At 46.8% G+C, this 15,656-nt stretch overlaps 1 protein-coding gene across 1 annotated transcript in view; it reads left to right on the forward strand.

Annotated features, from left to right (window-relative positions):
- Positions 1–10,675, forward strand: part of LOC102881915 (bifunctional heparan sulfate N-deacetylase/N-sulfotransferase 3) — a 115,805-nt gene extending 105,130 nt beyond the window's left edge. Inside the window, exons 12-15 of the mRNA XM_006917783.1 lie at positions 1,751–1,921; positions 3,201–3,310; positions 8,545–8,647; positions 10,556–10,675. Coding sequence (XP_006917845.1) covers positions 1,751–1,921; positions 3,201–3,310; positions 8,545–8,647; positions 10,556–10,675 — 504 coding nt within the window. The remainder of the gene's footprint in view (positions 1–1,750; positions 1,922–3,200; positions 3,311–8,544; positions 8,648–10,555) is intronic.
- The last annotated feature ends 4,981 nt before the right edge of the window (positions 10,676–15,656 follow it).

The raw sequence follows: 15,656 nt of genomic DNA on the forward strand, positions 1-15,656 counted from the left end.
TACCATGTGCAAAGCGTGTTCTAAGTGGGACCTGAAGCTCAGTTAATAAATGTGGGTACTATGCGCGAGTCCGCTTCTGTGCGATTGGGGTGCGTACCGACACCCGTGTGCCGATCAGGGGGTGCCCAGCGTGGACGGACTCCTGCAGAGTGAGGTGCCCCTGGGCACGGACGGCCGGGGCCCCCAGTTAGGTGCACTGCTCGGCTGCAGTGGAGGGGCCGGGTGCCGGTGAGGGGGACTGCTAAGGCACCCCTAAAGAAGGGCACGATGTGCACGGGGAGAAACGCAGGAGAAATTAAAGTGAGTGTTGGGATAGGCCAGAGCAGGCTGCTGGTGAGGCGGTGGTCAGCCGGTCCGGGCTGAAGTCAGGTTAGCGGTGCTGTTCCCTTGGAAACTGTGAAGCTGAGGCAGGTGTGGAGGGTGGAGTGTTGATCCGAAACCCCTCACCTGAAACCCTGCACCTGAGTGGAGGTGAGACAGTCTCTGTTGGAAAGTGACCAACTAGCTCTGAGTTCAGGCAGGAGAGGGGTGTTCTTCTCGCAGACCGGATTTCAAACAGGTACAGTCTTGATAATCCACAGTATCAGAGAATAGAGCTTCCCAGCGCCGGGTCCTCTTGTCATGTAACAAAAGCGTTTTTTCCAGGTCCACAGCAGGGAAAACACAGCATCAGCAAAGGTCGCGAGGCTGGGACAGGGTGGGGGAAGGGCGCGTGGAGCAGACGGGACCTCAGGTAGGCGCTTTGGCAATAATCTGCCTAATACGGAGTGAGACGCCCCGGAAAGCTGAAATCCACAACTGCACACTGATCATTCACCGCAAACTCCGGGAGCCATCTTTCAAATCAAAACATGCAGTAAATTGCAAATTGCCTGATCCAGTTTTGCGCCTTTTACCTTTTCCACCGGGTGTCTGGAGAAAAGAGAAATGAGCCTTAATTGACTCAAACAGAAAGAAAATTAGAGCTTGGCAAGCACTTAGCCCCTGAAAAATGGAGACTTTACTAAAAAAGGAGGTTTTAAGGCTGTAAGCTAACAAAACGTCCTAAATATTACGAATAAATCACTCCCCAGGGGCGAGACGTGGGGCTTTGCACAGTCTAGTGGGGTGTGCGGTGCGGCAGTCTGAAGGTCAGTTGCACCGAAGTTGCCGTTCAGGAGACAGGTGAACACCCGCGAAACCACCGGGCCCGCGTAGTCGTCGGCGACTCGGGGCAAACGCGGTTCCCTCAGACGCGTGGGCCCGGCCCGAGCCATCGCGAAACGCTCTCCCGGGTGGAGTGTGCTCTCCGCAGTTTCTGTGCAGTGCGCGATCCCGATGTGTCGCCGAGGTCGCCGTCGGGTGACAAGCGCTGGCTTTCGGATGCTAGGTGTGCGCGGTCACAGTTGTGGGTTTCGGGTGACGTCCAGGGCAGTGCTCAGTAGTTTCTGCACGTCAAGTAGCCGACGTGGCTGTCCTGACGGCGGCGCTGGGCGGCGCAGACCCGCACTGCAGCGCGCGTGGCTGCAAGAGTCTGTTGTATTGACCATTATTTCACTTAATGTAAGGCAGCGTGGGTGACGGTATGATGCCCACTGTTTTATGCACCTATAAGAAACTGTTGAAAACGCGGACAATTATAGGTGAAAGGCATCCTGCATTATAAATTGCATTTTAGTGTCAGAGATGTTAAAGTGTAGTGTGAGAAGCATGTCAGAATCATCGAAATAGTATGTCGTTTCTAATCCTTAAGACATAGTTCCCCGTGCAGCATCAGCGATCCCACGAAGACCCCGCGGCGCTGAGGTTCAGCTTCTACGAGGTGATCTCGGCCGGGCCGCGCGCGCCCCCCGAGCTGCGGGCCCTGCAGAAGAGGTGCCTGGTCCCCGGGTGGTACGCCAGCCACATCGAGAGGTGGCTCCTTTACTTCCCGCCGCTGCAGGTACTGAGCATCGCGTCACGTGTCACCGCATTGCCGGCTTTGCCCGGGTGCAGGGAACACCTTTAGCTTGGGCGCTTTACTGTAAACAATGACACAGCGGCAGAGAATCCCAGCGCCGCGCCGGCGGGGAAGCCGCTTGGTTGTCTGTCGGAAATATTCCAGGATAATTCTCCCCGCGCCGTTTTCTAGCGCATCCTCTTCCTGGCTGTAAAAAGCGTTAAAAGCTTCAAACCCCTGATTCTTATCCTGAGAATAAAGCTTGAGAACCTCTTAACCAAACAAGGCAAATGTCGTGTTGCCTAAGTCACTGCCGTTATTCCCCTTTGAGCCACCTCGCTGGATTTTTCTTAAGCCCTGTTTTCCTTGGCTTCCTTGTGTCTCACCAAGATTGCAAAGTCGGGCCTGCGCGGATTGCCTAATGCACCCCGGTCACGCCAGACGGGGCGTGTGCTCTGTGTCCAGAACCCTGCTGTCCCGCAGGTAGCTGCTGCCACGTGTGGCTATTTAAATTTGTATTAAAATCATATAAAATTAAAATTTCAATTCCTCAACCACATTAGCCACATTTCAAACGTTCAGTAGCCACCTGTGGGACACTGCCTCTGTAGAATATGACCATCTTCACAGAAAGTTCTAGAACAGTGCTGGTCTGAACTAACCCAGACACTGGAGAGGAGGCGTGAGCGAGCGTTGCGCCGCAGGCTTGGTGGCCCCACCGGTGTCCTGCCACTGATCTTGCTGGGTCCACCCCACCGCCCTCGCCACCACGGCAAGCCAAGCCTTCCACTTAGTGCACAAGGAACTTCTGTCCACACTCGGGCCTCTGGGAGTCCTCCCTTTTCCCCAAAAGGATTACCAAATAGCTCTTAAAGCCTGACGGAGCCCCTCCTCCGGCCCGGGCCTTGGTGGTGGCAGGGCCTCTGCCTCGCACACCGGGTCGCAGGACGGCCGGCTCCGTTTCCACAGCGCTCCCTCCCAGCCCGCATGGCGGAGTCGACGTTTTGTGTCTCTAAACTTGGTTTCCATTGGTGACCTTAGAGCCATGTTTCTTACGCTCTGTCTGTCCCCTCGAGTGGCTCCGTTTTCACGATGCCTGCGGGACGGGAGTGCGTTTCGCGCCCGCGACGTGCTTCTGCTCAGGGTTGATGGGGCCAGCCGGGCCCCTGGGTGCTGTGTCGCCGTGCGCGTCCGCGGTCCGGAGGTGTTCCATCACACAGTCCCACAGCTTTTCCTGATGTGCGGTGTCTTTTTTTTTTTTTTTATTTCTCTGGTCATTTAGTTGCTGATTATTGATGGGCAACAGCTAAGAACAGACCCTGCTACAGTGATGGACGACGTACAGAAGTTTCTAGGAGTCTCTCGTCATTATAATTACTCAGAAGCTTTAACGTAAGTTTATATTCTAATTAATTTGTTGACGTTTTCAGCAGTTTGGGGGTGCAGCTGTTGAGTCAGCTGCTGTTCGCATACTGACTCTTTCCACTGAGGTCTCAAGCCCCTGGGAAAGAACGTTTCAATGCTGTGGCGAAGAAATGTCCTAAATCCTCTACTGATTTCTAACTATGACGAATTCTCCTGGGAGGAAAGGAGAGCAACGAATCCGCTGTAAACCTCAAAACCAACAACTCACCTCAGACGAGGCTTCCGAGGAGCTGGTGCTGCCGAGCCCAGGTCACAGGCAACGCCGGGGCCTCTCGGAAGCACAAAGAGGCGATTCGCGAGGCGGCTGATGAATTCGCTCTGCTCCCCTTCGTGACATTTTCAGACTATGTCACGTGGCGAGGACAGCCCGGCGGGTGGCTGAGCGGGCCCAGGGACGTGTGCTGTCACCACCCCTGCAGACTCCTACTTTCGCCTCTTGGTCTTCACTCACCGTGGGTCCGACCTGTCACCGCCTCTCCTTCGGAGGCCTCGGCAGTCACAGCTCTGGCTGGTTTCCTTCTGCTGGTTCCCTCTGACCTCAGGTAAATGACTCGGGCTGGGCAGGGAGAAGGGTGACCAGGAGAGGCACCAGGACGTGATGAGACACACCTGCCAGGCCTTGCGAGCGCCGGCAGGGAGCGCCTCCTGAATTATGCGCCCCAGGGGCCCCTCCCAGCTCCCCGGAACCCTGACTCTGGACCTCGTTCGGCAGGCTGAATAAGACCTCCATCTTATTTGTCCTTGCACAAGGTGGCGCTCAGACCGATGAGGGTCAGGCTTGTTCCTATGGCACATGCCTAGAGTGACTGGAAGATGCCGAGTTGGATGGGCCACTGACCTGACTGTCCCTATGATACACAGAGTTTTTAACTGAAGACTGAGCCTTAAAGAAACTGGAAAAGGCTGAATCGCTGAATTCTTCCACTGCATTTCTCAGTGTAAAGCTCAGTTCCACACATCAGCTGGTTTTGTCTTTTCTTCGTGCTCTCCATCCTAAGGCCATTCCGAAGCTGAGAGGCAGGCTTCCTTGATCTGTCATCATTCCTTACGGTAAAACACTGGCAGAAAAACACCCAGTACTGCCTCCATCTTGCGTAAATCACATGCGGAGAGACACGTGAGGGAGACGTCGTGGTTTAGAGCCGGTGCAGCTCGGGTTCCAAGCTCCTTCCTTCCTGAGAGTCACGTCCTTCGCTGGTACCGTCAGCCCTCCCGGCTCCGCGCTTTCTGTGCGGCAGGTGTTGTCAGGGCTTCGCAGAGCTTGGCTCGGGGGCCACTGCAGATGCGAGGCTTCACATGTCACTTCCAGCGTGACCCGAAAGGAAGCTGCGTGATTTTAGTTTGCAGTTAGAAACTCAAGTCCACTTTCTCTTTATATCTTTCTCAGGATCGCTTAGAAGAGAAAGCTGCTCTTTTCTAAACAGTTTTCTATTTCAAGTCGGCTTATCTTTGGGTCTTTTTTATAGAGTGCGTAGCAAAGCCTTGTATTTCAGAAAAAGGTGGTGGAGTGTTCTATAAAGCCAGGATCTCTTTTTCTCACGGAATGCTCCTTGACCTGCATGCTGCGTGTCGGTCCCCTCCGCATCCAGCTCAGCAGCGAGCTTTTCATCCACCTCCACTGCTGAGAAAAGGGAGTGTCAACTGAAGAGACGGAACACAAGGAACCGGGGTTCGCTCTGCGCCGGGGGTGCATCCGGCCCGGCTGGCGGCTCGGCGGGTGGGGCAGTGAGATGAGGTCCGCCGGTCTCTGCATGCCGGGCGCCCCCGCTCTCGCCCCCCGGCAGAGATAATGCACTGCCATCCAGCTGCTCGTCACATCTCCCTGTCACTCATCAGTCGGGCCGACACGCCTCGTGCACTCCCGCAGTTACCCGCTGTGGGATATTTGGAATTCCCTGTCGTCGTGAGTCCCAGCTGGTCTCAGTCGTCCTGCGTCCGTGCCCTTTGCCTTGTTCTGAATCCGCCTCTCGTAAGATGGCTACGCTAGTTCAGGGCCCTGCACTGACTCACTGGTGCTCTGGCCATGCTGGGGATGACCGGGTACAAAACGCGTGCTCGCAGGGGTGGCGTTTATGGCTTTGTGTTTTTCCTGCCAGCGATAGTGAAGCCTGTCTCTTCGCTACTTAAAGTCCATTTAAAGCCCTCTCAGAAGGCACTGAACTGCAAACAGGCATGAATTCTCCGCTAGCTGTGTGAGTCCAGTTCTTCGCACACAGTAGAATGAAGGAATGAAACGAGGTCTCTACAAAGGTGTCACTGCACAACCTTGGCACCCAAGAGTACTCCGGTTTAAGAGATCTATAAACTGCCATTTTAGATGCATTTGAGTAAGAGATCTATAAAATTCCAGTTTCAAAGTAGAAAGTAGAAAAATGGCACTAAGTTTCCCTCGTCGAGAGTGTTATTTATTCCTTTCCACAATCACTAAAGAAAGTAGTCAAGACTCTCAAATTTCATACAGTAAAGGATAATCTACCATGCTTTAAAATGACTTAATACTGTCATCGTGGACTTTAAATGACATATTGAGTATGTTAAAAAAAAAAACCTGATTTTCTTAGTAAGTGTGGGTGTGATCTGAAATAAGCAGTGTAATTTTAAACAGTGTAAATGGGAACTTTCTCATTCAATTAAGTATGTTAACGTTTTACAATTCTTGCTCAATTTAACCTTAATCCCTAAATTGAAAATAGGCTTGGTATGCCGACATCATTTTAGCTTTCAAGTTAGGTGCTATACAGTATTTTAAGGCTGACTGATCATTTGAGAGAAAGCAGAGGAAATAATGCTTATCATGGAATTGTGCTAACTCGTATCAACTAAAAGGAAAAATATGAACTTTTAATTTTTCCATGAATATATCCATTCGCAACTGTACCCAGCCGTCAATGACCACGACAGGAGTGTTCACATTTACGAATACTAGTGAAATACCTGAACCCGACATCTTTATTTCTCAGTCAATTATCCTGTTTGTCAGCATGAACGAAACTGACTGAATTATGTGGAGTTTTAATTCTCATTTACTATGAAACCGTCAACAACCGGACGACAGGATTTGAATGCCAGGGGTTGAATAAAGATCGCGTGTTTGTCTTTGCTTTGTTCAGTCATAAAGAACTGAAGCTGTTTCAAAATTCAGGACTTCTCCTGTACCTACCATCCCCTCCCCTGGCAGTCAAATTCATACTGCCCAGGAGTCCTTCCCCCTGCCATTTTAGATGCATTTGAGTAAAAAGGCGCCACATGAACACTCTTCTTAGTAGCAGAAACAGGAGCCATAGTAGCTAAAACCTGTTGGTTCCCTAGCTGACCTGTGAAGGAGCACCTTGAGGTGCCGAATAGGGAAGGAGAAGGGCATAGTCTACTCCAATCTCTTATGATGGGTTTGTTTTTGAAGTGATTGTAACGTTTCAAGATCAGACCACACTTTTGTGCGCTAAGTATTTTACATATACTGCTTCGTAACAACACTCTGTGCTAAGTACTATTAACTAAAAAACCAAACAAACTGGGGGCGCCGAAAAGCTCAGCCCGAAGTCACTCGGCAGGGAAGCTGAAGAGGCAGGACTGAAACCTAACAGTCTTCTGGAGCCTCCGTTAAGCTCTTCAGATCGGTACGCGGTGTTAGAACCGTAGAACAACAACACTGTGAATTTTTAGTAACTGAATGGCGTGTCAGCAATAAGTACTTCTTTTAAAAAACCGAAACCTTAAAATGAGCTTTTTAAAGTTGTCTGCAACTTTATTGTAAAACGAATCCATCTCCAGACACACTGTCACTTGGCATAATCAACGTGTAACATAGTGATACGTGAATTGAAACGACACTGAAATGCCACAGAATGACTTAATCCAAAAGACAATACGGAACGTCCTCCAGAATCTGGAGGGACTGGAGCCCTCGTCTGCTGCTGATGGTGATGTACAATAGACGGCCGCTTTGCGACAGCAGATTCGCAGCCTCTTAAAAATTAAACGGACATTTACAAACATGCCGATTCCACCCCTAGGATTCTACCCAGAGAGAGGCAAAACCCCACGTCCACGAAGACTTGTTCACAGCAACGTTCTTCATAACAGCCCCAAACTGGAACCGACCCAAATGATGTCCGTCAGCTGGTAAATGGAATAACAAAATTTGGCATATCCACACCAGGAGGAAAAAAACAAACAAACAAACAAAAAAGGAAATGTCAAGAAAAGAAAGACTTGGAGAAGCACGCCGGTCAGTGCTTGCCTGGAACTAGGGGTGACAGCAGGCACTGACTGCAGCGGGCTCTAAGGGACGTGGGGGGCGGTAGGAATGATCTACGACTGGACTGTGGTGACAGCTGTACAACTCTATGAATTTGCTACAAATTCTTGCATTGTCCACTTAGAATGAGTGAGTGTTATGATATGCAGATTATACCTCGAAAAAACTGTTAAAAATGCAACAAACGTTTCTTTCCCTTTCATTTTTCATTCGACTACCATGTGGTGAACACTCACAAAGAGCCACACGCTATGCTAAGTGCCATAAAAAGGAAGAAACCCGCACTCCCGATCATTAAGGACTGATAATGAAAGCTCAGACGAGGGTTACGTGAAGTATTTTTGGTAAACTAAAAAACAATGTGCTGCTATTATTTTGACTACAAATTATGCCAAGCGAATCCACATTTATAGGCGCTGTGACTTCCATGCAGAGCTCATGGCAAAATAAGAGAGTAGCTTTGGAACAAAATTAAATGGATTATAGCTAGAGAATCCTCGAGTTAATTACTCTGTGGAGCAACAAAACCCTTCCTCTTCTGTGACCCTGTAATTGTGTGACACCAGTGACCTGTAAATCCACAGATATCGATGAAGCCCAACTTGTCACTTTGAACCCTGCAAAGGGAAAGAATGGGCTGGAAATTTATAAAACTTTTTCCTTCCAGATGAAGGATGTGGGCTTATTAGTGTCTATTAATAGGAGACCGTCTGCTGACAATTTTTCTGTTAGGGACCTGGCAAACACACAGCTACGACAGATGGACTGAGAGCTCAGGAGAATGCCAGAACTTTATGCAAAGTGATGTCGTCAAAAACTATGCCAGTTTCTCTGGTTACAGATTAATATCCAAGTAAAAATAGTCATGTTTGGGGTCACTATATCCTATAAATTGCTTGGGGAAAAAATATGCTTTTTTGTTTTCTGTATTTTTTTTTTTTAGGTTTGATTCCCATAAAGGTTTCTGGTGTCAGTTGCTGGAAGAAGGTAAAACGAAATGCCTTGGAAAGAGCAAAGGAAGAAAATACCCCCCAATGGGTCCTGATGTAAGTAGAGGGCTTAAAATGCAAAACTAAAGAAGCAAAATGCTAAATAATAATATATCTACTTCCTTAGAAAAGTGCTTAAAATAAAAATTTAGCCTTTCTAAAAATTAAACGCGACATTTGGATTTCAGTGCATCCAGTTTGCTTGTGTTAATCTTTCTAGTGGAGTGTCACCTGTCAGAGAAGTAACAAAGGAGAACAATAGGATTTCTCATTCTGAATCAGAACAGATAAAATAGTATCTCATTCCAGAAAGAATGATATGCTCACAGAAGTGCTGGCACCCAGACAGTGTTAACTGAAACCGAGGCGGGAACTACATCGACTGGAAGTTGAAAACAGGGCTAAAAGGTTTCTAGTTGTTTTTCGCTAAGTCACTCTGCAGTAGTGTGGCCTGCGTAATATTAGTTATTGATTTACTAAGCGCCGGACTGTTACTCTGCCGCTAAAACCCTTGCCAGGTTTGAAACTGATGTCGGCAACAGGAGGGTCACTCCAGACTCCAAAGGGATGGACGGTGGAGACGGGTGCCCGGGCGCTCAACGCTGAAGTGAGTCACAGTGTGGGACAGTCAGTCAGTCAGTCACCACGTGAGAAACACTATTCTGTAGCTGACAGGAGCTGTTCCGAGCAGGGCTCCGGGCATAAAGATGAACGACGCAAAGTTCAGAGAGACTGGGGCAGGGGACCGTGACCTGGATGCCATCCGAAGACCCGGCTGCTCCCTGCATGCCAGGTCTGGCCGGAGCAGAGGAGGCACAGAATGACCGGGCTCCCAGTCCCATGTCTGGGAGGCGGCCAGCTGTCCCCAGCTTTCTCTGGCCTGACCACGCCCGCTGAGTCTGTGGGCTGAGGCAGACCGAAAACAGACTGACGAGACAGACGGACGCGTAAACCACAGAAGGGTCTGGGTTCTCCCCGGTCACGGCGACGCTTCGCACAGAGCACAGATGCTCAGCCTGGTTCCAGTGATTTCCATTCCTGCAGAAATCCCTGTGTTACATGAAGTTATCGATACAGGATGAGGCTTTTTCTATGGCATTTAAAATGCAGTCCCACATATGACATTTAAAAGAACAGCACGAGGAATTAGATAAAAACTTTGAACAGGTTGAACTCAACAGAACATCTCAGAATAGTATAAAGGGGAGGGTGCAGATGCAGATGCAGATGCAGAAACCGCGCCCCCTGCTTACGACCTTTCTGGCCCATCACTGAAACTAGATCGACACCCCCGCCACCACATGCCACGTCACGCACAGCCCTTTCATTTCTGCCCCCTTCGATTATTACAATGTTTTTCTTTATTGATGGGAAATCTACCTCCCTATAAGTCAGGATGGCTTGCAAGGCATTCTGTTTATTCACTGGGTCGAACAGTACAAATGTCCCAGGTCACAGAGTTACCTGGTTTGCCGACTTGCTTTTTAAGGCTCACCACAATACCGTTTCAGCAGTCGGCATTTCGTATATGCCTTAAAGGATCTCTAAAGTATTACCTTCAAAATATAAATGTAAATTAATGATGACAAAGGGATATCTTATAAGATAGCTTTGCCAAACTATTTCTCCAAAGCTGGGACGATTTTAATAGCGCTTACTATTAAATACTAACAGTCGTTAAGCTGTATTTCCAGCAACTCAATCTAGTTATTTTTAATATTTAATTCTGCATAGTCGAATAAATCACATTCAGTATGAAAGCTCTTTTCCTAGTGAACAGTGTATGCGTGTAGAGTATCCTGAAGAACAGTCACCGTGTTTACATTATCCTCGATAGTCCACATGTACAATATAAATCTTAATCCAGGTATGGTGCACTTGATGCAGATTTAACCACGGTCAGAGGATATGAAATGTACTGTCATCAACAAGATAAAAGTCCCTTTCTCTCCCCTCCCCCCTCAGAGCAGAGCCTTCCTCTCCAGCTACTACCGGGACCACAACGTGGAGCTGGCCAAGCTGCTGCACCGGCTGGGGCAGCCCCTGCCGGCCTGGCTGAGACAGGAGCTGCAGAAGGCGAGATAGCGCTGGGCACGCCTGCTGGAGCTCCACCTGCCACGCAACACTCACCTTTCCCAAAGCCACCAAAATGCCGTCTGAAAATATACCTCTTCAAACGAGAAAAAGGAACAAACTTCCTTCCATGTGCTGGCATGTGGATGATTAGGAACAAATAAAACAGGTCTCTGTTACAAGCCTGGGGGCTGATGGCCTTTCCCTGGACCCGGGCACGGGCCTGTGGGATCGCCGTGGGCTACGGTGCAGCCCATGGGGGTCAAGAGCAACCGGCAGAGACACCGAATGCACACGCAGAGCTGTTCCGTCCCGCAGTTAGATCGACACTTTTGTGTATGAACTAAGATTGTCTCTGTAGATTTTTAGACCACAAAACGAAGCAAAATAAACATCACGACGTAGCATAAAACACCTATGAAAAATGCTTGCCAAAATAAAACCCACTGAAGTATTTAGAGAGAATTGTAAATTACAGTTTGTGCTAGATCAGAGTGGAAAAATTATGTATGAGCTTTATCTGCATCAAAAAAAAAAAAGATAACTGCTATAGCAAAAAAAAATGTGATTTTTTTTCAAACACACAGTCTCGTGCATTTATGTAAAAATTACTAACTCCTCTATCATCACGTGATTTTTATACTGCTGTAAAGCCGTTGGCTGGGAAATAGAAACATAAGGAGTATTCCAAAAACAGTAAATGATAATGCTAAGTGGACCGATTAAATTCTCTCAGGGGAGACACTGCAGGGACCTGACGACACCCCACTGACGACCTCTGTACCCATTTGCAGTCCTCACTGCTCTGCAGAAACGCCCACACGGGATCCGAGGTATGTGACGCGCCCAGAAATGGACCAGCTTGTAAATGCGAACGGCTTTTTTTTTACTGTTTCCCAGAACAAAGCCTATTAAATGAAAACTAAGGACAGTTTCTCTAGGTGACATGTTATTTACATTTAAATGAGAGAGAGACTGCATTGTTTTAGATAGTTCAAAATGAAATCGTATAATGCGGAGATTTATAACAAAAACATTAATATATGATTGTTCATCTGATATTTGCAACAATAATTTTAATATGAGGCGGAAAAAAACAAGAAGGGCCAAGTCCCATTTTTTTAGACTATTTCATACGTCACTCTCATAGAAGACAGTAGAACATGGTTAAATTTATGGATTATCTACTAAATTAAATGGAAGTACAAAGATGAGCCAGGCATGGTTCTTAAAATATATTTACACTAGAATTTTAAATGATTATATGATTAACAAAGTATTCAAAAAAGTGTCATACCTATTTTCCCGTGTTTCTATTTACTTAAGTTTTAAATGTACTCTACACAGAAAAAATTCAACTAGTAAATAAATTCCGTGCTATGGTTATATAAGCTTTTATAAAATGCTATCAAAAGTATGATTAGGAAAAAAAAGGGTATGCAAGGAAAATCCAAAGTTCAAATATTTTCATTGCCATTATATGTGAAATTGTGTCAATTATTCACATATTAGAAAACAGATTTTGAGATCTTTCCACTTACTATAAAATCTTTACGTTATAATTATTAATTAAATGTTTTTAAAGTTGTATGAATCCAAATGATACACACATTCTTAAACAAGCCAGTAGCAGAAAGAACAGGAGGAAGAACCAATTTTTAAGACACCCTGACTGTAAAAGCAAAATCGAAGTCTCCTGGACAGAGACGCTTACGGCTGCCTTTCCTGACGCAGCACTGCCCGACGTGCTAGGAAAATAAATATGGCTGACTTAAAACCGGTTTAAGAGGGTCAAATGTAGCGAGAATAGGCCCCAGCGATATCTTGTTTTCATTTTGACATTTCTACTGACAAAAGAAAAAACAGAAAAACTGATACGTGCGTGTTTCAATGACGAGATGTGCATCTAAACTTCTAGAGCAAACTGCTCATGGCATGATCTTGTCTAAGTAAACAGAGCCAATGGAACAGCTCGCCCTTTGAGATAATGTTAAAAACATACTGGATGTGTGTCTATCGAAAGCAGAAAGAGGAAGAGGTCATACCAGAATTTACTCATTCCCAGTAGAAGGATCATGCCACCTAGAGCAGCAGACTTTCGAGGGGACTGTGACCACTCCGTGTATCTCGGAGACAACTTTAAATTCTAGAGGACAGGCATACTTGCCATATCGTGTACTCCAACTGCTCGTTGTTATGCTATTCCGAAAGTAACGAGAATTCACACGAGGAAAGAACGTGAGACCATGTGATTTAAAACTGGCTTTGTACAGAATCTCTTTTTCATTGCTTAAAATACAAAGCTTCCTCAGGAAGAGGTGAAATGGCTCTTTCAATGTTTATCATTCACATTGAATGAAAATTACTGGAAACTTTTTTTTTTCTCTGAGCTTTCTAAAACAAACAAAAAAAAACCTGGATATAATTCTGATAGCAGCATGGTACCTCATATGCACAACAATAAACTGTGATAAGAAACGAAGCGTCTGGGCGTGGTGATTCGAGGGAGGAAGCAGGCAGGCCTTTTGTGCGTTCGCCTGGCGCACAGGCAGGTGGATGCAGCGCGCACGCACCGCTGCGGTCCGAAACCGGGAGGTGCGTGGAAGACTTCCGAGTCGGGCGTAAGTACGTTTGTTTTTAATAACACAACCTTTCCAAGATCTTTCTCATCGTGTTATTAGTTCTAGGAGATGTTGAGCAGCATCTGGTCTTGCTCGTGGGACCCCAGGATAAGAGAATAAGAGACCCCGCAGCTGTAACTGAACAGACGTAGGAACGTGAATTCTCGCAGCACTGCACACCCCAGTGCTCTGCTCTGTGCCCACGAATGCGCTCTTTTCCTTAGAGCTTTAAAAGGTGTTCGTTAGTCTCTTTTTAATTAAAAATCTAGCAAAACGATCTCTGCAGAGAGCGGTTTGGGGGTCTAGGCATTCATCGACATTTCCCATTGGCGTTCTTTTCTCTCTTCTAGTCTCTTTACTTTCTGGGCGTCAGATGTTCTCGGGCTGCAGCCCACCCTGTCTCCATGTCCCCAGGGACTGCTGCCAGGCCCATCTCCCACACAGTTCTCCAGTGTGGAATACGTCTGACCCCCAATTTTCTATCTAACCAACCCCATCAAGTCTCTGGCGTATAATGATTTATAATCCTATACTTTCCAGAGGTATCAACACTGCAGTTTCCAGGAGGTGCGTTTTAGCTTGAAGGCTCACTGGTGGGGGTGGGGGCGGGGGCGGTGGGGTGCACGGAACTGCTCAAATACTCTAGGATGAAGGGATTCCTCTAAATTCACATTATACTCAGGAGCCGAGCTCTGCTCGGCCAAAGCTGATTCTGCTTGGCCACCCCCGACATCACAGCAGCCACCTTCCTCCCGCCCGCCCCGCCCCGCCCCGCGCATGCGCACCCATCCGCGAAGAGAACCGTGAACACCTGCGGTCCACAGTCTTTCAGTGATGATTTGTGTTGGCTCGAAATGTTTGCCTTCTCTTTACTTACTCTGAGAGTAGACTAAATTTCGTAAGGTCAAGCCATGAATTTTACCTTCGAGGATAAAAACTAAAGACATGGTTGACATTGATTCCATTCCCAAGACAATCTAGACTCTACTTTGAGCAAGCCTCTCACCTGTGGCCAAGGGTACCTAACAGAATTTGGGGGCCACTTCCCCCACCCAGTGCCATTTATTGTCTTTGCCGTTTATTGTCCTCGACCTGTTGTCTATAAGAGTTCTCTATATAATCAGTGCTCCTAAAACATGTCACAAAGGATTTATTCACTTACTTATTAGTGCCTGAGATTTATTTTCTAGCATCCCCTTGCGCGATCTTAATCTTTGAGGTTTTATCCTTTCTCAATCTATTCCCAAAAGTTACAAATACAAAGATTAATAAACCACGAAAGTCGAATGCAGCTATATTTTCACCCACTCCTTCAGAGCACCCCTCAGAGACGAGAGAAATCATGAAGAGTGTCAATAACTATTTAAGAAAGACATTCACCTGCCAGATTTAGGTCAAATATTTTATTTGCCTAGCAGTCCCTTTCAAGGAAGTCAAAGCAAATTTCACAAATTAAATACAGCATAAAGTCTCCAAGATATTGTTAGGAAGAATATATTCACCCACATTTTATCATACAGAAAACTGAATTGAACTGAATGAAATGTAAAACATTTCCAAAGCACACAGGATCTGTGACAAATCTTACATAAAACCGTCTCCAGCAAGCTGCTGCTTGCTTCTGAGGGAATAAATTAGGTGCAGGAAATGGCTTCTGTCTACATTTCTTATGCCAAAATGCTCTATTTCAAATCAATAACCGAAATGGAAACCAGATCTTGCTCTTAAATATTATGCATAATTTATACAGTTGGACCAGAGAAGACTGGCCTTCTTCTTCTCTCTATTTGGTAAATAATATTCTGAATCTGAATTTTTTCAGTTTCAACCACTTAAAACAGAAATGCAGGCTCAAAATGCTATGTACTCCTAGGGTTTTAGTGTATCTTTTCAGAACTTAATTTATGTCCTTCAAAACAAATGAAACTTTTAAAGGCCCACAAAACATATACCATCAAAAAATAAAGTTTACTTCGTATTCAAATGAATAAACTGACAAACTACTAAGCAGTTAAAGATTACCATTTTTTAAAACAATGAAAAGCTAGAAAAATTCTCACTCCCACCTCTGATCAACGTGATAAAACCATATTGTTTCTATCTTCCATCCCCACATCATTGCAGGGATGGCTGCGGTATGACTGGAATAATTAAGGAGATAGATTGACCCACAAGCCAATACCTGTTCTTAGCTAAATAACATTGGGTAGGTCTCTTTTCCTTTGGGGCCTCAACCTCCCCATGTCCGGGGAAAGGGTCAAATGTGGCCCTTGCTAGCTGCTCCCGGTTCGGATACTGTAGCACGGGCGGTCCCCGCCTGCTGCCTCCCACCCCGGAAGGGGCCGCGTGCTGGGAGCGCTGGACACCGAACA

Source organism: Pteropus alecto, unplaced genomic scaffold, assembly GCF_000325575.1.
Source record: "Pteropus alecto unplaced genomic scaffold, ASM32557v1 scaffold17, whole genome shotgun sequence".
Taxonomy (NCBI): Eukaryota; Metazoa; Chordata; class Mammalia; order Chiroptera; family Pteropodidae; genus Pteropus; species Pteropus alecto.